General features: G+C 34.7%; 1 protein-coding gene across 6 annotated transcripts in view; it reads left to right on the forward strand.

Moving 5' to 3' along the window:
• Positions 1 to 26,910, forward strand: part of UBR3 (ubiquitin protein ligase E3 component n-recognin 3) — a 241,062-nt gene that overhangs the window by 77,849 nt on the left and 136,303 nt on the right. For all 6 annotated transcript variants that reach the window (XR_006296850.1, XM_043577008.1, XM_043577004.1 and 3 more), the window contains exons 7-18: positions 1,711 to 1,841; positions 3,368 to 3,596; positions 9,146 to 9,325; positions 9,906 to 10,039; positions 16,677 to 16,763; positions 19,774 to 19,839; positions 19,931 to 20,020; positions 21,356 to 21,484; positions 22,155 to 22,207; positions 22,310 to 22,443; positions 22,806 to 22,891; positions 24,448 to 24,589. Coding sequence is in view for 5 of the 6 variants with exons in the window: in XM_043577008.1 (XP_043432943.1) it covers positions 1,711 to 1,841; positions 3,368 to 3,596; positions 9,146 to 9,325; positions 9,906 to 10,039; positions 16,677 to 16,763; positions 19,774 to 19,839; positions 19,931 to 20,020; positions 21,356 to 21,484; positions 22,155 to 22,207; positions 22,310 to 22,443; positions 22,806 to 22,891; positions 24,448 to 24,589 (1,461 nt within the window). In the remaining variant the exon portion in view is untranslated. The remainder of the gene's footprint in view (positions 1 to 1,710; positions 1,842 to 3,367; positions 3,597 to 9,145; positions 9,326 to 9,905; positions 10,040 to 16,676; positions 16,764 to 19,773; positions 19,840 to 19,930; positions 20,021 to 21,355; positions 21,485 to 22,154; positions 22,208 to 22,309; positions 22,444 to 22,805; positions 22,892 to 24,447; positions 24,590 to 26,910) is intronic.

The following is a 26,910-nucleotide window of genomic DNA, read 5'->3' on the forward strand; positions in this document are numbered from 1 at the left end:
TTAAATCTCTCATCTAACTCTAGTCCCTGTGTAAGCATCATCACTGAACCAATCCATTCCATTGACACTTGCTATGTCCTCTGAAATGTGCTTATGTGGACCTGATGATCCAGAGCAGTAGCCCAAGATTATTGGCTCCAGCAAAAATCAGTAGAATTTTCTTGTTCTTTTTCAGGGAAAGAAATTAGAGAAAGTGAGAGAAAGAAATAACTAAAGTATTAAAATATTCAGTTCATTATATACCCACTGAGACCTGTCTGTTGACTAAGTGTGGCAAGGATGCAGAGATTAGCAGGAGACAAAGTAGCTCTCAAGGAGTGAGTAGCACTTCACCATAGAAATTGGCTGTCTAGTAGATAATTTTATCCTTTTTTGAATATTTTTATTTAAATGGGGCATCCAGGGGTGCCGGGATGGCTCAGTTGGTTAAGTGTCTGATGCTTGATTTCAGCTCAGGTCATGATTTCTCGCATGGTGAGGTCGAGCCCCGTGTGGAGCTCCACGCTCATGGCATGGAACCTGCTTGGGATTCTCTCTCTGCCCCTCACCTGCTCATTTGCTCTCTGTCTCTCTCTCTTAAAATAAATAAATAAACACACACAAATAAAAGGGGCATCCATTTCTTTCTGTCTTTCTTTCATGTTTGTTTATTTTTGAGGAGGGGGCAGAGAGAGGGAGAGAGATGTCCAAGCAGGCTCCACATTGTTAGTGTAGAGCTGGACATGAGGCTCAATCTCAGGAACCGTGAGTTCATAACCTGAGCTGAAATCAAGAGTTCAACCTGAGTTGAAATCACTGAGCCACTCAAGCACCCCAGGAGGCACCACCCATTTTCTGTTTCTTCTGTGCATGAAGAGGGCATCTTGAGTGCAGTGCAAGTAAGCATTTTTAACACTCTTTATACTTGTTCCGGTATATTCTTTCCGGAAAAAAAGTGAGTGCTTCCATATACTAGAGTAAACAATATATTAGTAATTATTTCCTGCAGGAAAGTTAGTATTTCATTTATGAAGAACAATTTTAAAGAAATAAATTATTGAATTCTATAAAAATTTCTCCCCCTTTCTCTAAAAATTAAAAATCAAAAGATGTAATAATTTTGGGCTTTCTGGCTTTGATATTTTGTTTTTAGCTTAAAATTGTTATTACTGTAAATATTCAGTACCATGACTGTTCCATAATTATTTTGAATCTTAGAAATTTTAGATAAAGTGCTTATGTTTAAGGAGAGATAATTACTTATTTTTCTAGTACCTGCTTCCTATTAAAACATAAAGATTGAGTATTTTGCTATTTTATACTATGGGTATTATAGAAATCTGAATTGATGATGTCAGCATTATTGAATTAATGAAAAGGTATCCTTAATTTATATACATTCAGGTGTTTGAGGTTGATGGATTATTAATTATAGTAAGGTTTATAAATTTTTTTTTCAACGTTTTTTTTATTTTTGGGACAGAGAGAGACAGAGCATGAACGGGGGAGGGGCAGAGAGAGAGGGAGACACAGAATCAGAAACAGGCTCCAGGCTCTGAGCCATCAGCCCAGAGCCTGACGCGGGGCTCGAACTCACGGACTGCGAGATCGTGACCTGGCTGAAGTTGGACACTTAACCGACTGCGCCACCCAGGCGCCCCAATTATAGTAAGGTTTAAATGAGATGAACAACTTAAATCATTAGGTGATAAGTTTTCTTTTTTTATGTAGATCAATCTATAATGGATGTTTTGAAACATAAAAGTTTTCTAGAAGAACTATTGTTTTGGACTATAAAGTATGAATTCCCTCAGAAGATGGTAACTTTCTTACTCAACATGCTTCCAGATCAAGAGTATAAGGTATCTACATTTTTTCCCTTTCTTTCTGAACTTTGCTCTCCTTTCTTTGCCTTTTCATTATGAAAAATCTTTTTGGTGTGTTTCTCAGCTGTGGCTTATTTTATTGTAGCTTTGAGGACTGATATAACACTAATAAAAAGCATTAGCTTCTTTTGTTGTCAAACAGGGTTTGCACAAAAAGCACAGGATCATAGCTCTGAGGCAAAGCAGCTTTACAGAACAGAATTCCTAAGGATAGTCTTTCTGCATGGAACTTGGTCCAAAGAGAATGCTGGGGGACAAAGACATAATTGCACAAGTAAATGTGTAGTTACAAATTGTAGTAAGTTCTCTGAAGGAGAGGTACAAGGTGCTATGAGAATGTTTAAGGGGGCAACTGAATTTGGATTGTGGGGTTAGAGGGGCACTTGGCTGGCTTAGTTGGTAGAGCATGCTTGATCCTGGCGTCATGAGTTCAAGCCCCATGTTGGGTGTAGCGATTACTTAAAAAAATGTATTGTGGGGTTAGGTTTGGGAAAATCGTGGGGTTAGTAATTGCTAGCCATACTGTTAAAGACAGAACAGGTATTGACCTATATACGCATGTAGGTATTGAAGGCTCTAGTCCCAGAAGGTGTGGACCCACACCTGTGACTACCATGTAGTTATGGCAAAGTGACACAACTGCATGCATGAAAAGAAAATAAATTATGTTGTAGTAGTAGTAGTAGTTGTTGTTGTTATTGTTTTTCATTGATTGATTGATTGCTGTAGTTCTTCTTACGGTTTAGATAATAAAGTCTCTTTAGGAGTTAAACTTTAATGAATAATGCCATTGTTTTGTGTCACTATACCCAGTTAAGAAAACAAGAGGAAATGTACATGTTACACAGAGTTGTTTTTTTTTTTTTAAATAATTTTTTAAGTTCATTGATTTTTTTTGAGAGAGAGAGAACCCCAAGCAGGATGCGGGGCTCAAATTCACAAACAGTGAGATCATGATCTGAGCCGAAACCAAGAGTCGGATGCTTAACCGACTGAGTCACCCAGGTGCCCCAGAAAGAGTATTTATTTAGTCATGTAGTGGTCAGCTTTCCAATCAAATAGGGGAATACATTTCTTTTGGAGTAATCACATTGACACCCTTGTTTTTTAGTTATATTACATCCTCTGGTATGGTTTTTAGCTGAGACTTTAGATTTTGTTGTTAAACAAAACAGTGACACCTATTTTGACATTAGCTAATTGATATTATTTGTAAGCAAAGTGAAAATTTGTGTTTTTAAATCATGGTATTTATAATTGCTCTAAAATTTTAATGATTTAAAATGGTAATTAAATTTTTTTTAACCATCCAAGTATTTTGCTAATGTTCCAAAAAAAAAAAGAATGTGACTACCATCATCATTAAAATTACTTTTAAAATTATCTTGGGCGTCATCACAAGCTAATAATAGCTTTAAAATGCTAACATAATGTATTGGAAAAATGTGTTGTAAAACTCTAAACTATTGTGTTTTTTTCCCCCTATTTTAAAAAATTTACAGGTTGCTTTTACAAAAACTTTTGTTCAGCATTATGCTTTCATTATGAAAACACTGAAGAAGAGTCATGAATCCGACACAATGTCTAACAGAATTGTGCATATTAGTGTTCAGTTGTTCAGCAATGAAGAGCTAGCCAGACAGGTGACAGAAGAATGTCAGCTGCTGGATATTATGGTCACTGTGCTATTATACATGATGGAAAGTTGCCTTATTAAAAGTGAGCTACAAGGTAAACTCAGAATTATTTCACTAGTTTTATTATTGGTATACTTTGTGTAACTAGTCTTAAAAACCTCCTTATATGCTTAAAATAACTTTAAAAATATTGTAAAATTATACATCTTTGTTAAAGAATTTTTTTGAAAATTTTCAGCAAAGTTTAAAGACAAACTTTAAAATTAGTTATAGCTTAGTTATTTACAAACAGCTGTTAACATTTGGGGATATTTCTTTTCTGTCTTTTTGTGTGATAGGAGTGTATTTACAGATAGAAATAATACTTTAATATATGGTACAATACTTTAAAAATACACTACCATAGTGTACGTGTTGGGAACATAGTTTTTAATGATTGCAGGTATTAATATCATATGACTTTACCATAATTTAACCATTTCTTTATTGCACATGTTCCTTTTTTTTATTATAAGTTTAACTATCAGCCTTAGACATTTTTATATGCCTATAGTTTTATAATTTAAAAATTGAAATAAATATTGCCTTTTTTTGTTTTCCCATAGTGAGGTCTTTAGTTTTTTTCTTTTGTGCCCACTATATGGTTGATATTCCTCAAACTGCCGTAATGTCTCTGGGGCCTCCTCCTATTCTCATTTCACTGTGGTCTTTCATCTTAACTTTGCCTCCCTGTAGTAATTTATATTATTTGAGTATTTGCTATGTATGAAGCGCTGTGTTAATACCATTCATATGTTGTCTCAGTTAAGCTTCGGAACTCTTTTCTGAGACTGGTATTATTATTTTCCCCACTTTATAGATGAGTTAAATTGAGTCTTACAGAAGTTAAGTCATTTACCATAGATAAGCCAGCTAGTAAATGACAGAGCCAAGGACTTCATATCTCCTGATGTCAGAATCTGCCCTTAACCATGAAACAAGGCAGGTCAATATCGATAGCAGTGTGTCTTCACTTGTTGGCATGTGGAGCTAAACTTTAACAACAAACAGTACCTCAGATTAAATCTTAGGACTTTTCCATTTTCTCTGGAAGAGGGATCTTGTAGTTGAAACTTGCCTTGTTCCATTGTTACCTTCTTTTGCCTATCAGCTCCTATTTTCTCTCTATTCTGATAGTCTGTCTATATTCTCCTGTGATATCATAGCCTGAAAATTGATATATGCTCAGTGCAGGGTACAGTGCCTTATATATACTAATAATAGCTAGCTAATATGATAGCTACCATCTTTTGAGCACTCACTATATGCTATGCTCTTTTTCTTTATATTATGTCATTTAACCATTAGTAGTTCTAAGAAGTAGATTTTGTTTTTTTCCATTTTATAGGTGAGGGAACTGTGGCTTAGGGAGTTAAAGTCAATCATCTGTGGTTTTACGGCTGTAAGTAGTAAGGCTGGGTGTTTGACTTACACCCATTCTTTTGCCCACTCTGTGATTCTGTCTTCCATTGTGGGTATAGTGGGAGCATAATACATTATTTACATTAAGCAATATATCTCTTTACTTTTTTTAAAGGAAAATTTAACAGCTGCTTTGTATTATAGTTTTTCTGTCTTCATGTAAGATGACCCTTTCTTTCTGAGATTTAGTTACATACATTACATGTATTGTTTGTTCTCTTTTGAAATAGTATCTATCATCATTCAGTTCAGTATCTAATATCATATCAGTCATATTCTTATATATAGAATTATTTATTTACAGAAGGACTTTTCACAAAAAGTATTTTTATTTTATAGACTAGAAAACTTAAAATTTAGAAGTATCTGCTCTTTTGAAAAGAATCCGGGCTCTGTTTTCTTGACTAAGTGGTTTAGCTGTGCTTATTATATATAGTTTGCACTTGATCTTCAAGGAAGAATGTTTGAGAAGATGTGTTTGAATCTGTCTCATATTTTTTCTGCAGCCAGGTTTCCTGAAAGAGTTTGTTTGTTTCCTTGCTTTTCAGGCACTCAGTTACTGACTAGAGGTCTAGTGTCTAGTGTCCACTTCTATCATTCTGTTGATCTCTCCAAAATTGTCCATGACTCCAGTGGTTGCATGTCCTACTTTCCCCAGAACAATTCCAAGTAATGTCTGTTGTTCTGATGTAGTTATTCATACAATCCCTTTTACTCTCACAAGAGTCCCAGTTTATACAATAAATTATATGGTCACCCTTTCCATGACCTACATGATGGGGAAACCCATGGCCACTCTTTCGACTTTATTTTTCCTAATTTTCAGTAGCATTTCACACTGTTGATTGTCTATTCTTTCTGCGGCCCAGAACTCTTCAGCTTGTCCTGTCAACATTGGTGTTTTTTGGCACTTTGTCTTGGTATCTTTGTTCTTCTTACTTTACCCATATTTTATGAACTCATATTGCAAAGTCTTATTTTGCTTTCTGTATATACTTCCCTTCTAATGCAGTTAATCTGTCTTGGAAATTCAACACAAATTGAATTTTCTAGAAGCTAAATAGCTATCAGTAGCATTGCTAAGATCTTTAAATACTAGTGTATTTTTTCTAGCAGTAAATTACATTATTTCTAAGCCAAGGCCTAATATTATCTTTAGATCTCATGGTGTTTTATTCCAACGTAGCATAACATTTCATGATACCTGCTTGATGGTCTTCTAAAAACACCATAAACTTTCCTGTTTTTACATTGAGTATTGGAATGGGCTTTAAATATTTTGAACTACCTATAACTTGCTACAGATATTACAACAGGATCCCTGTACTTTGTTTTTGTTTTTAAATAGATCTATCTGACTTTTTCATAAATTTTCGTTAGACACTATTTTAAAATTTTGTATATATCGTTAGTAAATAGACACTCATATAATGAGAATTCACATGGCCACAGCAATAGTTGAAGATTAAAAGGAAAAAGCCTCTAGTAGTATGCAATCCCTACTTTACACTTTTACTCTGTTGTATTCATTTCTACACCATACTCCTTTGTAATTCCAAACATAACTATTGATGTCCCTGAAATTTTACAATTTGTATTATGAAACAGTCTGTGTAAAATAGGAACTTAAAACCATATGTTGCATAACTATGGGAGTGTCCGCAATTGGTAATAATCCCAGATCGATCTGTTCTGCACATCAAACTGTTTATTGTGCTATATTCTTTGGATGTCTCAAACATCCAGTTGTGTACCTCAAACCCACATGTCCACACCAAGAACTCTTTATCTCTCTATCAAGCCTGCTTCTTTTCTATTGTGTGTGTGTGTGTGTGTGTGTGTGCATGTGTGTGAATGTGTGTATTTATATGTGTATGTGAGTACACAGTGTGTGTTTTAGTACCCCTGTCCAACTACTTACACAGCTGCCTCACCTAAAAACCTAGGAGTCATTTTGACTTTTTACTCCTTGTAGATATAATGAGCATCACCGAATCTGTCATTTTAACCTTGTAAATACCTTACAATAGCCACTTCTCTTCATCTTTACATCTTCATGCCACCACCATAGTTCAAGCCATCGCCATCTCTAGGCTTCATACTAGTAGCCATCACCACCTTCCTTGAGTTACTTTCTATACTGCACATCTGATCATGTCCCCATCTCTCAACCCTACCCCCAGTGGCTTGCCATTCTCTTCATGTGAACTCCAGACTCCTGAAGCTGATTTATAAGGCCCTCTGGCGTCATTTGTGCCACCCGTCTACTGCATTCTTTGTCCCAGTGATTCCATCCTTTTTTATATTGCTTCCTCTACCTAGAACACCATTGCTTCTCCCATCCCTAGTTTATTTGGCTTATTCTAATTCCTCCTTCATTCTGTAGATCTTAGTTTAAACATCGCTTCCTCAGGAGAGTCTTTTCTAGCTGTATTTGTTCTTATGACTTCTTATACTTTTCCTATTATAGCCCATGGTGATGGCGGTAGTAGTCAGGGAGGGCTTTCTCATCTCAGGTGTGGATGATTTGTAATCACCCTCCTACCCCCACTCCTTCATTCAGTTACACCCTCTCTCATCCTATTGAGAGGCACTGAAAGAGAGGATACTTAACTTCGCAGGTCCTGTTCTTGTATATTGTTGTAAGTTAAGAGTTGAGTAAAATAATTTCATGGACTGAAACCTAAATTTAATGTATGGAAATTAAGAAGTGCTATAGAAACCTCTCACTGATGAGTTTGACAAGTAGATTGTTAGTTGAAAAACTTGGTTAAAGTGAGGAATTATTAAAACAGGTTACATGCATGTATTAAACAGTGCATTTTTAACTAAAAACACAGAGATGCACGTTGATTCTCCAATCTGTTAATTTTGGGCAAAGCATTTTTAAATTTATTTATTATTATTTTTAAATGTTTTTATTTATTTTTGAGACAGAGACAGAACATGAGCAGGGGAGGGGCAGAGAGAGAGGGAGACGCAGAATCTGAAGCAGGTTCCAGGCTCCGAGCTATCAGCACAGAGCCCAATGCGGGGCTCAAACTCACAGACTGTGAGATCATAACCTGAGCTGAAGTCGGACGCTCAACCGACTGAGCCACCCAGGCGCCCCTGGGCAAAGCATTTTTAAGTTACAGTTTCATTGACTGGAGTTCTCCCTCATCTTTCTTACATGTACCACTTGTGCAAAGCATCATCTGTGGTTTCCAGTTTCATTTTCTTTGAAGTTAGAACATAAAGATCTTTGTGAATCCATCTGAGTGTAAAATCCTAGATTTTTATGATTTTTCTCCAAGATTTTTTAGCATATATGCTTATCCAGAGTCAGTTTTTGTTTCTGTTCATGTTAAATGTTCTTATTATAAAATTTGAATTAAATATATATAAACTGATGAAATATGAATGCATAAAGAGAGGTATTACAAAGCTTTTGAGAGACAAAAAAGTAACTGCCTAAGAAATGCTAAAAAATCTTGGGGTATTAGTATGTTTTATAGTAGGAATGGGGAGCTCGTTTGTCCAGTGAATCAGTTAAGTTGGAACAGGTTAAGAGAGCTAATGCATATATGCTGTAACTTCTAATAGTAAAGATTTTGTACATGCCTAATCTTTCCCCACCCACAATAATGTATTTAAACCTTGAAGATTTTTTTAAAGGCTTAAGAAGTTTATTTATGTGTGTATCTTTCATTTTCAAAACACTGTGTTTGCTAAAAAACTATATGTATTTTTTGAATAGAAGAAAGCAACTAAATACATATCACTTATACAGATTTGTTTGATAAGATGGAATAAGATTAATCTAAGAATAAAAATATTTTACTGATTAGAACTGAAGATACTGCATTATGTTGTTAAAATCAAGAAAATAATAAGGTTTTATGAACATATAGCTACCTCAGTATCATGTAATATGTCAGACAAGTGGTATAATTATTATAATGATGTACTAAGTATTATGATAATGCTTCATTTAATTTCCTTAAGGTATGTGTCTTTTCCCCATTTTACAGTTGGGGAAATTGATTCAGAGTATAAGTAACACACCATATGTCAGGCTGGGGTTTGAATTTAGATGTCCCGATACATAATCTGTATCATTGATAAAGTTTTTGTTTTGTTTTGTTTTGTTTTGTTTTGTTTTTAACTTATTTATTGCTGGGCTGTGTGTATCTGTTTTAGATGAAGAAAATAGTTTGCATGTGGTAGTGAACTGTGGAGAAGCATTACTGAAGAATAACACTTATTGGCCTCTTGTCAGTGATTTTATTAATATCCTTTCTCATCAAAGTGTGGCTAAGAGATTTTTGGAGGACCATGGTTTGTTAGTTACATGGATGAACTTTGTATCCTTCTTTCAAGGTATGAATTTTACTTTTTTTGTTAAGTTTTTAGTTTACAAAATGCCTAATGCAAAACTATCAAATAAGCTAATTAAAAGATAATAAGATACCATTCAGGTTACACGTGAAATGTCTCATTTTAATTAATACTTTTAAGTACTTTAATCAAGTGTTCATGACAATATGTCAGAGTTATGAAAAATGTCAAATTATTAAAAAGGAAACAGGAGTATAATTTTTTTTTAGCACTTTAAACCGTTAATCTGGAAATTTCTAATCTATTCTCCAAGAAAGATTTATAACACTTTCATAAAATTTCAGTTACTGTCAGTTAAAATAGTTTTGACTTTCTTACATAACATATTCAATTATGTTGTAAAGGAGACAATTCACAAAGTGTTCCTAAGAAAACCTAGCTTGTAAAAACTTCCAAAAAGACTAGATTATTTTATTTTAAATATTTATTTCTATACATACTGTGCCATTTATGCCATTTGTGTGCATTGAAGTATTTGGTACTCAGAAGTATTTTACTTGACTTTTAATATGAATAGTTGCTTCCATTTGGCAAGGTTTATATCTGCTTTAATTTTTGCAAGGTATGAACTTAAACAAGCGAGAACTAAATGAGCATGTGGAATTTGAGTCTCAGACCTACTATGCTGCCTTTGCTGCTGAACTTGAGGCCTGTGCACAGCCAATGTGGGGGCTCTTATCACATTGTAAAGTTAGGGTATGTTGAAATATTTTTGTTAATTTCTGTCTTTACCTTTAAAAAAGTGATTTGAGAAAAGTATTTGTGGAAACATTGGTTTGTTTACTTGTATATACTAATGGACAATGTTTAATTGTGAATTCAGGTCTATGAAAGCTGACCTGAGACAGTAATTATTATTAGGCAGGTAGGAGTTCATTATATTTTCAGATCTTTGCAGCCTTCCCTTACCATGTATATAGCCTTGCAGCTTTGTAAGTCTCCACATTCATTTTCATTGCTTCATTTTACCCATTATCAATTAATTGCCTGATGTTTCTTGTCTTTCAAGGAATGGGAATAGTTCTCAAGACAGTTTCCATTTTTAAGATTCCAAGCACAAAATTAGTACACATTTCATTCAGCTTCCAATTGTTTATGAAAGGAATCTTAAGAGTAGCATAGCAGCAATATAAATTCTTAAATTCTAGGATAAGAAAATGATCACTTGTAATTGCATGTGTGTGTGTCTTTGTGTACAAATATATATTTTACCTTTGCATTTTAAAGTATTGGTTTAATGGGTCTCCTGAATCCTTGGATAATCCAGAAAAATGGAATTCCCTGACCCTACTAAACTAAGAACTTGAATGAGATTTTTCCATATGGATCTCATGGAGACCAACCTGCCAGCCTGTATCAGTAAGCATGCTGGACAAGATTTTATAGTGGGAATATTTTGAAGCCCTACATTCTGATCTTGGCTCTGCCTCTTTCTACTTAAGTCACTTGGTCAACTCATTTAAAACTATTTGAATGTCTCAGTCTTTTTCCTTATTTTTTAAAAAACAAAACAGGGGCGCCTGGGTGGCGCAGTCGGTTAAGCGTCCGACTTCAGCCAGGTCACGATCTCGCGGCCCGTGAGTTCGAGCCCCACGTCGGGCTCTGGGCTGATGGCTCAGAGCCTGGAGCCTGTTTCCGATTCTGTGTCTCCCTCTCTCTCTGCCCCTCCCCCGTTCATGCTCTCTCTCTGTCCCAAAAAAAAAAAAAAAAAAAAAAAAGCTTTTAAAAAACAAAACAAAAGAAAATGGAAATGGAATACTAAAGTCTGCCCTTCTTCACAGGGTTATTATGAGGCTTTCCTCCATTATATTCTTTAAATATATGGGTTCCTTTAAGCAGATTTATATTTTATCTCATGCCTTCAGCTACTCTCCAAATGCACATGACTTACAACTTTGTTACTGTAGCCAGGTTCAAATTTCCAACAGCTCTGCTTATTCATGTGGATCTCCTTATATAGGTACATGAGTTTTCTCAGGCCCCTAACTTTCTAAATTCATCTGCCCATACCGAGTCCTTTATGTCATTTAATGGTGTCTGAAAATATATAATTATCCAGCATGGATACTTTCTCTCCCTGCTGTGCCAGCTGTGTTCAGACTATAATAAGATACCATGAAACATCTCTTCTGTTCCAGAAGTTCTCCCTACCACTTCTTTCCTGTGTTTTATTTCTTCATATATTAAAAATAATCTAGGTTGTTAAGAAAATTTCTTAACTGGTTCTTCTGAATTTAGATTCCACCTACTCTAATCTGTCCCAATACTTAAATTACTTTTCTAAGCTCTGTGCATATCTCTCCTTTGCTTAAAAATCATTAAAAGCTCTCATCTTTCTACAGGGGACATCTGTGTTTCCTATAGAGACACATAAGATCCTCCATCATAGGGGCGCCTGAGTGGCTCAGTTGGTTGAGCATCTGATTTCGGCTCAGGTTATGATCTCATGGTTCGTGAGTTTGAGCCCCACGTCAGGCTCTGGGCTGACAGCTCAGAGCCTGGAGCCTGCTTTGGATTCTGTGTATCCCCTTTTCTCTGCCCCTCCCCAACTCACTCTCTCTGTGTCTCTTAAAGATAAATAAACATTAAAACAAATTTGAAAAGATCCTCTATCATTTGCCCTTAACTTGTCTCTTATAATTCATCTTCCATCTATGCCCCTCTATCTATCTCCATGTCTCCATTGGATTGAATAGCATTCTTTTTTTTTTTTTTTTTTTGAGAGAGAAAGCACGTGTGCGCGCACACGTGTGCACACACTTGGGAGAGGGGCAGAAGGAGAGGGAGAGAGAGAATCTTAAGTAGGTTCCATACCCAGTGCAGAGTTCCACGTGGGGCTCTATCTCACAACTGTGAGATCATGACCTGAGCTGAAGTTCGAGAGTTGGAGGCTTAACCAATTAAGCCACCAGGTGCCCCTGAATAGTGCATGCAGTGTCTTTTCTTGATTCCTGTGCTTTTGTTCATGTTAGTGCCTTTTTTGGCTTATGCTCTCTTATTCTTTCTGCTTAGTCTTACATGAGAATCATCTGAGAAGCTTTAAAAATACATATGCCCAAGCCCCAGAGATTTTGATTTGATGTGCAGAAGGACCTTGGCAGTGATTCTAACCAGAGTGGAGAACCATTTGTATTAGCTCTTAAAAAATGCTACTCAGATGGTATATAATTTGCTCATTTAAGCTTTTTCAGTCAGGTTTATGATTTTAGTTTCTGTGTTTTCATTGTACTTTATTTAATTTCCACTGTAGCATTTATAAAAAAACTATTATATAATATGAGGTTCATTTGGTCATTCACTGAAAAAATGTTTGTTGAGTGCTCTTCTTAGGCCTAGGCACTATCTAGATTCTTGGGTTTTTGGTGTTGAACCATATAGGTATGGTTCTTGTTCTCATGGGGCAGTCTGACTGGGGAGATAGACATTAAGTAGGTAAACACACAGATTCATTTTGTAAGTGCTCTATAGGAAAATAACAGGTTGCCGTGAGAGTAATGAGTGTGGGGACTAATTAGTCTTGTGCTCAAAAGAGAATTCAGGACTAAGGTTATAAGTTTTAGACCCTTGGTAATGTAGATGGTGTTCATCACTGGGGGATGGGATAAGATCAAGTAGGAGAAGAGAAATGGACCCTGAAGAAAGAACTAACATTTGGCATCAGAGATAAGGGTGAGGAGAAAAACCAGAGGAACACAGTATCATATAAACCAATAAAAGACAGCGATTCAGCAGGGAGGTTGATACGATGTTAATGTGAAAAGATCAGTATTTTGGGAGGACTGTATTTAGGATGAAATTGAATTATGAAGCTGGGGTTATGTTTATCTCTGATGATGAGAACTCATTGTTTCTAGACAATAGTTTAATTTCCAGCTTTGGAGGTTAAGATTACAATGTGTTATGGTTCTCTTAACCTAAGAAGTGAAGAGAACAGAGAGAAAACAAGCTTATATTGTCCTGGTAGAATCTGAGAGAGTAGCTCCTCAGTTAAGGGAGTAAGACATTCTCTTGAGGAGCACCCACACTATGTCAAACATTGTTCTTCACACTATATTCTTTGCATTATATTCTTATCTAATCTTCATTGCATCTCTTCTAAAGTAGACACTATCATCTCTTTCTCTTAAAATTTTTAAAAATGTTTATTTATTTTTGAGTGACAGAAAGAGAGACAGCATGAGCAGGGGAAGGGCAGAGAGAGAGGGAGACACAGAATCTGCAGCAGGCTCCAGGCTCTGAGCTGTTAGCACAGAGCCTGATGGGGGGCTTGAACTCCCAGACTGCAAGATTGTGACCTGAGCCACAGTCAGACGCTTAACCGATTGAGCCACCCAGGTGCCCCTCATCTCTTTCTTTCAGAAAGAGAATAATGTTTATTGAACTAGAAGTTAAATAACTTCTGAAAGAAAGAGATATTCAGAAAAAGAATAATGTTTATTTAGCTAGAAGTTAGATAACTTCTGAAAGAAAGAGATGATACTATTTACTTTATAAGAGATGTAATGAAGATTCGATAAGAATATAATGCGAAGAACATAGTGTGAAGAAGAATGTTTGGCATAGAGTGACTTGCTCAAGTTCATACAGCTTTAAGTAGAAAATGAGTTTGAAAACAGATCCATCTGATTTCAGAAGTAGTACTCTTTACCATTTTGCTCTAATTGTTTCTTAAGCAAGAATGTCTAGAGCTTTGTTAGACTTTAGATACGTAAGCTAGAAGAAAGACCATTAATTAATGAAAAAAAATTAGCTATTTTGTTGTTTCTATTCTCTTCTAAAATATAAAACTAAAGGATTAACAGTGAAAAGAACTTTACTTGATAGTTGACTTTCTTTGTATGATTGCTCTAAATGCTCTTTGGTTCTTGAAAATGTAAAGGGCTAGTTAAACAAGTAATACTAGATTAATAACAGATAGATTGGTTAAAGGGATGGCACATTTCTAGCACCTTACTAATTTTTGCCTTCCTAACAGCACAAGTAAGTTGTAAAATCTCCATCTAGTGGCAACTTTAGGTTATTGCATGAGTCTGGCCATGACTCTGGAGCACTCAACTGCGTGTTAAGACATAGTGCTAGACTATGATATAGAGCATTTTACAAACATTATTCCATTTGCTTCTTTCACAGTACTAGGAAGTAGATAGTATTATGTCAATTTTTGCATATGGATGACAGACTCAAAAGATTATCAAGTAGTAAATCAACATGCACATGGGATGTTTTTGGGTGGATGTGTTAGTGGTGGGAGATGGGAGATGATCTGAACATGATTATTAAATATGATGTATTTAGAAATGGAATTAACTGGTCACCTTTTTAAAGCCTCTTAATGCATGCTTTTCAGAGTTTTCTCCAGAAGGGCTATATCAGTTTATACTTGTGCCAAGAGGGTGTTACGATATACCTTTGCGCAAGCCCTTGGTAAAATGGTAGAACATTTGGTTTTAAATGTTTCTTTATCCATGACTTATCTGCCATGTTAGCTTGGTTATGACACATTATTTATGGTAACTTAAAAGTGCCATTAAAATTTTTTAGTAAGAAATAAGGGAACAAAATGTATAAAATAATATTTTTATAAAGATAAATTTCATATAGGGTAGATTAAAATAGGGTGAGACCTTGGCAAGGAAACTAGATAAGTGATATTTGGTTTGGATGGTAGTGGAAATAAGAGTGGACCTACATGATAATATTAAGGAAGAATTAGCATGATAGGAGACTGAGCAGGGTGAAGAAGGCAACAATATGAGACTTTTAGCCTTCTTTAAGGGCACAGGATAATTTATATATGTTAAAGACTTTAACCTATTTGACTTTGATGCTACCTGCACTTTTATTACACATTAAGGCTCCAAAATGTCTGTCTGTCTTTCTTATAAAATGTATTTTTTTAAAACTTTTTTTATTGAGATCAAATTTACACAATCTAAAATTCACTATTTTAACCATTTTAAAGTATGCAGATAAATAATGTAGTATATTCACAAAGCTGTGCAATCATTACCAAAAATTCTCCACTAATCACCCCTCCTCCAAAGAAATGTCATACCTCTCAAACCCAACTTCCTCTTATCTCCTGGAAACCACTGATCACCCATCTGTCTCTATAAATTTGCCTAATCTAGACATTTTATGTAAGTGGAATCATACAATATATTACTTTTGGTGTCTGGTTTCTTTCATTTAGCATAATGTTTTCATGGTCCAACTATGTTGCAGCATGTATCAATACTTCCATTTCTTTTCATAGCTGAATAGTAATCCAGTCCGTAGATATAACACATTTTACTTGTCCATTCATGGGTTGAGCTACTATGGATAATGTTGCTGTGAACATTGGATATAAGTTTTTGTGTGAACATATGTTTTTAATTCTCTTGTGTATGAGTGTAGAATTGTTTATCATATGGTAACTCTGTGTTTAATGTGGCCGCACCATTTTACATTTCCACCAGTAATGTATGAGAATTTCAGTCTCTCCACATCCTTGTCAACACTTTTTATTTTTGCACTTAAAAAATTGGAGCCTTCCAGATAGGTGTGAAGTGACATCTCATTGTGGCTTTGATTTGTACTTTCCTAATAACTCATAGTATTGAGCATCTGTTCATGTGCTTATTAGCCATTTGTAGATCTGCTTTGGAGAAATGTCTGTTCAAATTCTTTGCTCATTATTATTATTTTTTTAAGAAAGGCTGTCATGATTTTTCCATTTAATAGTTGCCTATTTCACTGGATCCGTTTCTCCATAAAACATTACAATTTTCTTTCACAGTATCTTTATTTTAATTGGCACACATTTATCCTTTCTTCTTCTTAGCAAGCTATTTGTAGGCTGCTTATAGTACTTCTGTGTTCTGCCCTCTTTTTTTTTTTTTTGGTTTTTATTTTTTGTGGCAAATATACATAATATACAATTTAATCATTTTTAGGTGTGCACTTCATTGACATTAAGTACATTTTCAATGTTGTGCCACCTTCACCATTATCTATTTCTAACACTCTTTCATCATCCCCAAAGAAATTGTATCAATTAAACAGTAACATTAGGGAACTTATGTTTGGAATCTCTTCAAATGGAACCTGATATGTAACACATAAAACTATTTCAGCTTTGATTCGTTTTCAAGTTGTGTTCTATAATTTTCATAATTGTCACTGGTTGTTAGTATTAATTTGTGAAAGGCTTTCTTAAAATTGCACATGTAGGTATTTTAAAAATATATGTTTTCCCATTATGTATACAATTTTTATGTATTACATATAATTTGAAGTTGAAAATATACATATTTATATGCTGTAAAATTTAACTAACTTATTATTTTAGGAAACTCAAGAATACACCCGAAATGTTGTTAGATATTGCCTTGAAGCTCTTCAAGATTGGTTTGATGCTATTAACTTCGTAGATGAGGTATGTATATTTTTGGTATATATCGAGGCACTTAAGAAAAAAAGTGTCAGATCTCATTTAACACTAAAAATAATATGGGGTAAGGGAAAGATGTTGAAATGAACATAGTATCCTTAGGTTTAAAAAAAGAAATGGGAGATCAGTTCTTTGACATTTAGGAGATTGAGGAGTGCACTGATCATACTTATTTCCTAGAGAAGGGCATGATTTCTTTTTCTATTATTAAATGTACATGTCTCCATATTTCTCAGGAGTGAAAATTAGTTTTATGTAGAGGGGTAAAAGTGACAGTGCAAATGTGAATAGGGTGGGGGACATTAATGGAAAGGGTGTTACAACTTTATTAATTGGTCAGTGTTCTTCTGTGGGCTTGAACAAAGGTGATTGTTATTAATAATAAACTGAGAAGAGTTGGCACGGAACATACTCTGTATGAATTAAACAAGGGTTTGCTTGTAATTAGCCAAGTTTCCTATCAGAAGCCCCTTTTATTTCTCTTATGAAGTGAGTTCAGAATATGCCATAGGCATAAGGAGGACCATGTTTCAGACAACTCCAGCTCCCCCATCTGATTTCTAAATCCTGGGCAGAATAGAACTCTTGCTATCTTTGTGTGTGTGTGTGTGTGTGTGTGTGTGTGTGTGTGTGTGTGTGTGTTTGCTTTTAAAAAAAAAAAATTGATATAGTCACAGACTTATTGAAAAGTTGGAGTGGAGTACAAAGAACTTTGTTTTCTTGAACCATTTGACAGTTAAGTTGTTGACTTGATGCCCTTTATGCCCAAATACTTTAGTGTGTATTTCCAACAAACAAGGACATTTCTCTTATATAACCAGATAAAACTGTAAATATTAGGAAATTAACATTAATATATTATTACTGTTTAAGTGTTAGAACTCATTCATGTTTTATAAATTGTCCAGTGTTGTCCTTTATAGCAAAAGGATCCCATTCTGAATCTCACATTGCATCTAGTCATCATGTCTCTAGTCTCCTTCTGGAGCAGTTTCTCATTCTGTCTTTGCCTTGAAGGATAGTAACATTTTCAAGAGTATGGTTGGCTCAGTTATTTTGTAGAACATCTCTCGGTCTGGGTTTGTCCCAGGATTAGATTCAGATTGTGCCTCCACAGAACCCCTCCTCCTTTCAACCTGCTTTACTCCTTTGCCCCTCTAGGATTAGTTGGGCAGCTGGAGCATCTTTCAATACAGTTCTCATTGTTATTTGAAACTTTAGGAAGTATGTTGAAATAGTAGCATCACTAAGATAACACTTTGATTGAAGGAGGGGAAAACTCTCTTACACATAGAGGGTTATGAAGTACTTTAACATGAAATTAATAGTTGAGCTCAGGGGTGGAGTTAAGGACAGTTAGAATCATGTAAGGTATATAGGGCAGCTGAACTTAAGGAAATAGTACATTTGTTTTTCACACAAGTATTTTAGGAATATATTGAATATTATAAAGAATTTAAATAGATTTTTAATAGAAGAGAGAATAAGTTTAGAACTTAAGGAATCACATAGAATGGTATGTTTTTAATGGTGTTTTCGAAGGTTTTTGTTTCTAAAAAGTGCTTTGACAGATTTGTTCCTCAAAACAACCCTGTGAAGTAGAGAAGGTATTATCTTCCTCTTTTTTTTTTTTTTTTTTTTGTAGATGTAAAATGGAGATGCAAAGATAGTAAATCACTTGCCTGTAGTTACATAACAAATTACTGGTAGTTCTCAGTCTAGAACCCACATCTCTCAACTCCTTGTCTGGTAGTATTTCAGTGATGCTGACTATTGGCAGTGGAAAGAGCTATGGGTCAGACAGGCCCAAGTGTAAATTGTGGCTCAGCCACAAACCAATGAGCTACGTGATCCTAGATAGGTTTTTAAAAATTATTTTTAATTTTTTTTACATTGCAAAATCCATCTCCTCATCTCTTTATTGAAGATAATATTAGTAGTCCATGAGGATTGAATAAGAGGCACATTTTACATTTGTGATAAATATTTCTTTTACCATCCTTGTTGGTGGATGTCAGAAGTTATTGGGGTAATATAGCACAGATTAAATAAATACTTTTTGAACTGAATTAAGTCAGATCAGTCATATAGAAACAAGGGATAGGGGGTGCCTGGGCGGCTCAGTTGTTTAAGCATCCATCTCTTGATTTTGGCTCAGGTAATGATCTCACAGTTCATGGGTTCGAGCCCCATGTTGGGCTCTGCGCTGACAGTGTGATATCTCCTTGGGATTCTCTCTTTCCCTCTCTCTCTGCCCTTCCCCAAATCATGCTCATGCTTGTGCTCTTTCTCTCACTAGAATGCCAAAGTTCTTTGATATATACTGTACTAAGCTTTCTTATGGAGGCTATGTTTTCAGTGCTGATATGGGGAGCATCTCACCCAGCTTGTGAAGGCACATAGGCCCTTCACTTGTACGTCACTTTTAGGACTGTGATAGAACCTCTTACCACTCTGAAAATAACAGTGGAGTCCAGACTGGCTCTTCAGTTCACTATTTGTTAACTGTAGGAAGTTATTTAAGTTTCCAAGCTTGAATTTCCTTACTTATAAAATGAGAACATTAATAGTTTCTACTCCCTAGGGTTCTTCTGAGGATTAAATGAGGTAATGTGAATATGGTCAGCTGTGATTATTGTTCTTACTACTGTCATCATGTTTGGTATGCATGCATTTGAAGATTCCCAAATAGGCTAATTGTAAAAGGAAATCTGTTCCATCCCTTGTTCAATGCTGGATGCTTCAGAGGATTCAGAGTTGAGTAGTATGTAGTTTCTGCCTTCAGAAACTTGCATTTAGGTGTGTAAAATGGAATTAATTTTACCTTTTATCTCTACAGGATTTTTTTTTAAAGCTATATCTTCTAAAATTTTAAGTTTTGGTTAAAAAGGTTCAGGAATAAATCAAGGTGAAAGTGTGGTTTTAGCATTTTGAAACCTTCTTTGAACTTGTATAAAACATGCTTCAACTTGTGGATTTTGTTTGTTTATTCTAGCCAGCACCTAACCAAGTCACTTTTCATCTGCCCCTTCATCGTTACTATGCTATGTTTTTGAGTAAGGTAAGACTATCATTAAGCAATTCTGGTATTTTTTTTTTAATATTGGGAGATAAGTATTGAATTAGTAACTTGTTTTTTTCAAAATTTTTAGGCTGTGAAATGTCAAGAACTAGATTTGGATTCTGTTTTACCTGATCAGGAAATGTTAATGAAACTAATGATTCACCCACTCCAAATTCAAGTATGTATTCAGGGTTTAAAAAGTTCTAAATTGAGGGACTCCTGGGTGGCTCAGTTGGTTAAGTGTCTGACTTCAGCTCAGGTCATGATCTCTTTGTGGGTTCGAGCACCACATTGGGCTCTGTGCTGACAGCTCAGAGCCTGGAGCCTGCTTCGGATTCTGTGTCTCCCTCTCTCTCTGCCCCTCCCCGCTCACACTGTGTCTCTCTCTCAAAAATAAACATTAAAAAAAAAAAAAAGTTTTGAATTGAATTCCTCAGTTAAGTGATTCTTCTTTATTTTGTTTTTATGTTTTACATTGCTGTTATAGCCAAAACGTTTGAAAAGCTTTTTTTTTTTTATACTTGGTTATTTTTGCCAGATTATATTTTGGTGTTTTTTGTTCTGTGAGATTTACAATGAGTTTTAATTTCCCCAGAAATTCTTTTCACATATTTTAGGGAAGTTTTTAACATACTATGGCATTGTTTTGAGAGGAGATGCAAAAGAGTTCTAGCATTAGTGCTATTTCTATTTTACTAAAACCATGTTGTTTGGGGTAACTTAGCTACTTGATTCTTAGTTTCCGAATCTGGAAAATGAGAGGAGAGAAAAGAGAGAAGAATATTTCTGCATAAGCACCATGGTTTCTTTCAGTTCTAATACTATAATTTTACGGGCCAATCTTTTATATACAGTACAGGGACGTGTGCTTCAATTTATTTTTCCTGGAAATTTTAGATTTATTAAGTATTATTGAACTTTAACACTGGGGGTTAGGAACAAATAAGAGATGAAGTTGATACAGGACACAAATTCATGAAGAATTAAACATTAAAAAAAAAATTTGTTCTAATCTGACCTTCTCTTACCTGCCAGTTACTTGAAAGATTACTAATTTAGGTTGAAGGTTGAGTTAGGGTACATTAAAGATATAGATTATATTTATTTATTGGAGCAATTAACTTTGTTTTATGCTTATTTATGCTTATTTGTGTGTTTCTTTAAGCATTATGTAAGTTTTTTTTTCTTGAGAAACAAAGAGTTAAATATAAGTGTCATTGATTCCTCACGAAAGATTTCATTTAAAATTGTTATAAATGTATCCAGGCATCATCATACTAACTCATGTATAAACTCCAAAAGAAGGGATTGTATAAAGCATAATGATCACTTAAAAATTTCAAAGTATGTATTTGAATAGAATATTTTAAACTAACATGGGGCAGAATGTCAGGCTTATTCTATGATTAAGTTACAAAATACTTTGAACTGATTATTCAGTATAACATGATTTTTATAAAGATTGAATTTAGAACACTTCTTTGTCCAGTTTACTTAATTTTTATTTTACTAGGCAAGTCTTGCTGAAATCCACAGCAATATGTGGGTAAGAAATGGTCTACAAATCAAAGGACAAGCTATGACCTATGTCCAGTCTCATTTCTGTAATTCCATGATTGACCCTGACATTTACTTACTGCAGGTAAGCCAGTTTGATAATGCAGATATTATACTTTAGAAGTTTCTCATTTGTACCTGCAGCAGTCAGTTAGTTGATAGAGGTGACTCGATGACATGAAGAGGTCATTGCTATTGAAAGAATTTACTACTTAAATTTTCCAGGAGAAGGGGACATGCCATGCCACAGCAGAACCACAGGAAGCATTAGACTTTGGTTAAGAGGCAGGAACAAGGGGGAAATCCTAGAGCAGGACCTTTTGGGGGGTATCCACAGAAAGGGCAAGGCAAGGCAGGGGAAGCAGTTGAGAATTGGCTAATTTGAATAGATTCTGGTGGGCTTTGGGGCATTGGGGCTGTCCCCAGCCACCTGGCCATGGGTTGTTTCAGGGCAGGGAGAATATTGGCTTGGTGTGTGAGAGTTAGATTAAGGGGGGTGATTGACTTATCTGTAAGAGGCTTGTCCCCAGGAAGTTGTTTACTGTTTTTAGGAATATATTTAAGAATGTTTCTTGTCTTTAGCTAGCCCAGAGAGGGGTGGTCTCTCCCCCTGTCTGTAAGTGCCCCCCACATTGTCAAAACGTCATAAGACATAGGAAACTAACAAACCACATGATTAATACAAGAAGTAAAACTGAATATTGAGAGATAAAGTTTCTGGGTTTTTTTGTTTTTTGTTTTTTTGTCTTTTAAAGGTTTGTGCTTCTAGACTTGACCCAGATTATTTTATTTCATCTGTCTTTGAAAGGTGAGCATAATTTTATCAAGACAGGTATTAGGAAGTATTTGGAATTTAAGTTGATTTTGTTTTAACTTAAAAAAAATCTGTCTCAAATATTTCTTATTATAGATTTAAGGTAGTGGATTTGTTGACAATGGCTTCACAACATCAAAACACAGTACTTGATGCAGAGCATGAGAGATCGATGTTAGAAGGCGCTCTTACATTTCTTGTGATTCTTTTAAGTCTTCGTTTACATTTAGGTAAAAAGCACTCCTACTAATGCTTGGGTATTAAGTATTCTCTCTTTCCTCCCCTCTCCCTGTGGTAGTAACTGGCTTATGGAAAAAAGAAAAGGATTTGGATATATTTAAATACTGTTTCAAACTCTTGACATGTACAATTGCTACTCCTTTCATAGTATCCTTTAAAAAACCCTTTACTTAAGGGAGCTGCAAACAGCAGGTTAGTTAAACTGGTTATATTTGGGGCATTGCATTCTTTGCTCTTTAATTTTTGAAGCATCTCATTTTTGGTAAAACAGCTTAATAAAAAGTGTGGTAAGTTGTTTTTTTTATAATTTACGTATATTCAGATTAACTAATTTCCTTTTTAATTGTTTTAGGAATGTCTGATGATGAGATACTCAGGGCAGAGATGGTAGCCCAGTTGTGCATGAATGACAGGACACACAGTTCATTGCTGGACCTCATATCCTTTTAAAAGCTTAAGTTTCTGTTAATTATAGAGTCTAAATGATAAGTAATTTTTATGGGTTAAAGATACATCACTTTTGTGATTAAAAAATATTTTTGGAGTTGAAAAAAACCTTTAAGTGTTCAAGTGTATGTCCAGGGCTAGTTGGCAGATATTTTTGCCTCTCTCTGTCACTGCTCACGGAGCTCTTGTTAGCCGTGGTTACACTTCAGAACTGATGGCTCTGGGCAACCCGGGATCTGACCTTCTAGGACCGTGTTCGTGAAAGGAAGCTGGACCCTTGGTAAAAGGCAGCAAAGTCTACGTTATCTGTATATCTAGGTTGGAATTCATGGTTAAAATTTATAGGTTTACCTTATAATTATTACCAGGGTTTTAAACATTTTAAGAATTTTTTTCTTAGAATTCAATCTTAAACCAAGAAGTTTTTGAGGGGAAAGACTATCGTCTATAAACTTTAAAAACTTATGGTTCTTTGTATAGGACAGAGCATACAACAGACACTTTATTATTTTTAAGTTGTTAATAAAATTTTAGACAAAGATTTTGTTATTTTGTGATAAAAATTTATTTTATAAATTTTGGACTAAGTTTACTTTGTATATTATGAATATACGTTTGGAATAATTGGCTGACATTTTGTGAAATAACTCCTATGGAATGCCATTTGATAACCTTGAAGATTTTCATAAGCAGCAGCAATTTGATATTGTTTGATGATTTCATTCAACTATTATATAATGTGTATCAATGCTGTAACAGCAGAGGCATTCCTCTGTAACTTTGAATTTTGAAAAGTTAATTGATTAATGTGAAATCAGTGGGAAAGGATCTTTGTGGTTTCCTGGCTTACTTCTTTATAAAACTTTGTTTAGCATCTTTTTTCTCTCTCTTTTTTTTTTTTTTTTTTTTTTTTTTTTGGAGGATGGCATTTTGTGTTTTTGGAAAAATAATCTTTGCTCATAAAAATATTGGCTAATTTTTAGCATACTGTTTTTGATTCTCTAAGGGAGAATATAACATTATTTGTAAAATGATGAAAATGGAGGTGCGCCTGGGTGGCTCAGTAGCTTGAGCATCCGACTCTTGATTTTGACTCAGGTCATGATTCCAGTGTTGTGGCATCGAGCCCCGTGTCAAGCTCTGTGCTGAACATGGAGCCTACTTAAGATTCCCTCTCTCCCTGGGCTCCTCTCGTGTGTGCTCGCACTCTGAAAACAAAAAAGAAAAAAAACGAATGGAGATTAATTTTATAAGCTTTTTTTTTTTTTTTTTCATTTCTTAAAATTTGGTTAATTTGTTTTTGGGAGAAATAAACTTGGGAACTACTTTAGCATATAAGCTAGAAGTAGGCTTGTAGGTTAAAAATATTTTAAAAATTCACAATTAATAAAAAGTTACTGAACTTTTGTATTATATAGCCCTCTTGTGGCCAGTATTACATATTACAGCCAATTACTCTTAACAAAAATAGTTAGAAACTAGAGTACCTTGGTAATTTTATAAAGCTGGCTTTTAGGCATTAATTTTTTTCTTGACACATACATCATATTCCAGAAAATCCAAATCCCAAAAGTGGTATTATTCCAGGCAGTTACAGCTTTGAATCAGTTTTATCAGCTGTAGCTGACTTTAAGGCTCCTGTTTTTGAACCTGGAGGTTCTATGCAGCAAGGCATGTATACTCCTAAAGGTACGTTTATATACATAAATATATTTTTTCAGAAATGGTTTTCTGAAGGTAAGTTGTGTACGTAAAGAAAACATTTTGCTTTTTATTTATTTGTCTTTGAGTTATTCCTCAATTTTCTTATAGATGTGTGTTTTTTTATGGTATATGGTGATATTGCTTCTATTTATTTACAAATCTATGGTTTTATGTTACAGGAAACCTTCTTAGATGACTCTGAATTAGAAAAGGAACTTTATATATGAATTCTAGTTCATTTTTATATGTGAATGAGCTGTAAATGAACCAGAAATTATAAAACAATGTATATTAAAATTTTTAAAAAATCTATTTATTCTCTAAGTTTGATTTTGAAATAGTTCTCCCTACCCAAAATTTAACTTGAAACAGTTAAAATTGAAATCCAGATACGATACTGATTACATTTTCCTACATCCTATGTAAATACATAAAATCTTTTCCTTAAGTGGTTGGTTTTCCAAGGTTTTCTCCTTAGCTTCATAGATGACATGCTTGCCAAGCGCCACAAGTAGTGAAGTCTTCATTCACAGTCTTGTCCTTTTCACTTTCACATGTTCACTAATCTAAGTTAAAAGTTTGAAGGAAGTACCACTTACATGCTTCTTGACTTCCTCAACACTCATTGTCTAGCTGAAAAACCGATGCCCATGTTGAAGGTGTGAATAACATGTACTGTTTGGCAAAATCCAGCAGGATAAGCCTTATCATGTGGGATTTTTCCAGGAGTTTGCAATGGTGAATCCCGAGTCTCTGGTTGCAGTGTGTATTCCATTAAAGGAAAAGCACAGTGTTTCTCCATTGTAGAGAACTTCTCAGGTGGAGCTGCATCACAGAGTACACTGCTTATTATGGTGTGAGGATTACCTCTGTCCTAGTCACTTGCGGTCCTTATAAAAAACACGGGTTCTTGTGCCTCACCTCAGTCTGTTCTCATCAGGATCTCTCGGGATGGATTCTGGGAATCTGCTTTTTTAATAAGCTCTGAAGGTGATTGTCATGCACAGGAAAGTTTGAGACACTGAGATCGAGCATTGGGCTTTTGAAGATTAGATTAACTAGTTTGTGTGATGTTTGGATTTGACATCTTATTTGTAAAAATGAGAGAGTTGGGGTAGATGAGTACTTTTAAAGCTTTTTAAAAAGTGGTTGAAATAAGCCTTTAGTTTTGGGCAACTAAACCTTAACTAAATCTGTTATACAAAACCAATAAAAGCAAACCTACTCTTGTTAAAGTGGGTGCAGGTAGTAGACGTGGCTTCTCGCCTGTTTTGTCATCTCCTTGCTCTTGAAGTGGCCCCAGGTACACTTCTGTGGGAATCCACAGAACACTAAAGCCTGCCAGGCTAGTTAATCACTAACAGTTTTCTTCTATTGCTGTGGTTTTAGTCTGATAAAAGCACTGGCATTTTAGTTGTACAAATTAATAGATTAAAAAGTGAAGGACAATAAATGATAATAGAAATAAGAACAAAGGTCTTTGTGAAGGCCTATCTTAAGGATCTTAAGTCATACTTAGGATAATTTAAGACGAATGAATAGTCTGTTACATGAAAATAGGGACAATTGTTAACAGTTTCTTATGCCAGGAAATTGGAATTACAGTAGATATGTAGAGAGAAGCTTAAGCTTCTTACTGTTTTCAGATGTAAAGAATTCTGCTAGAATGAGATGTGAAAAAATGATCTAGGAAAGATAACACTCTTAAGGCAATGGTTTCTGAAATTATTATTTGCAGGCCATGCTGTAGATTTTTTCTACATCTAAATACCATCTCTGTTACTGTATACATAGTATGCTGTATTTTCTTGAGTGGATTCACTTCTTTAAATTTCACCTCATGCTAAGCATGATTATGAAATCATGGGTTTTATATGCAATGTACAAGTTCTTAATACATGTTAATATAATTGTATAATTGCTAAAAGCTTTGTGCACTTCAAATCATCTTGTATACCACCACTTGTACACATTCCACACATGGGGTAATGGTTCCTAATGACTTCTACAAACCAAAAATATTACAAAGACTCTTGAAAATCAATAGCTCATTAATTTTTTAATCTAGCTTTCACATTTTTATCTTTGAATGTTTTCAAATTTGTTAATGTGTTTTTTTTTTCTTACATTCTATTGGCACTTTACAAAAAAAAACATGAACTAAACTTTTATGGTGCAGCATTATCACGTTGTAATACATTTTTTTTTTTGCTCACTAGTTCTTACTGAAATTAAAAGAATATTCATAATGATGAAATTATGATTTTTAAGACTTAGAAAAGTAGTCATGATATCAAGCTTATGAA

This window comes from Prionailurus bengalensis, chromosome C1, assembly GCF_016509475.1.
Source record: "Prionailurus bengalensis isolate Pbe53 chromosome C1, Fcat_Pben_1.1_paternal_pri, whole genome shotgun sequence".
Classification (NCBI taxonomy): Eukaryota; Metazoa; Chordata; class Mammalia; order Carnivora; family Felidae; genus Prionailurus; species Prionailurus bengalensis.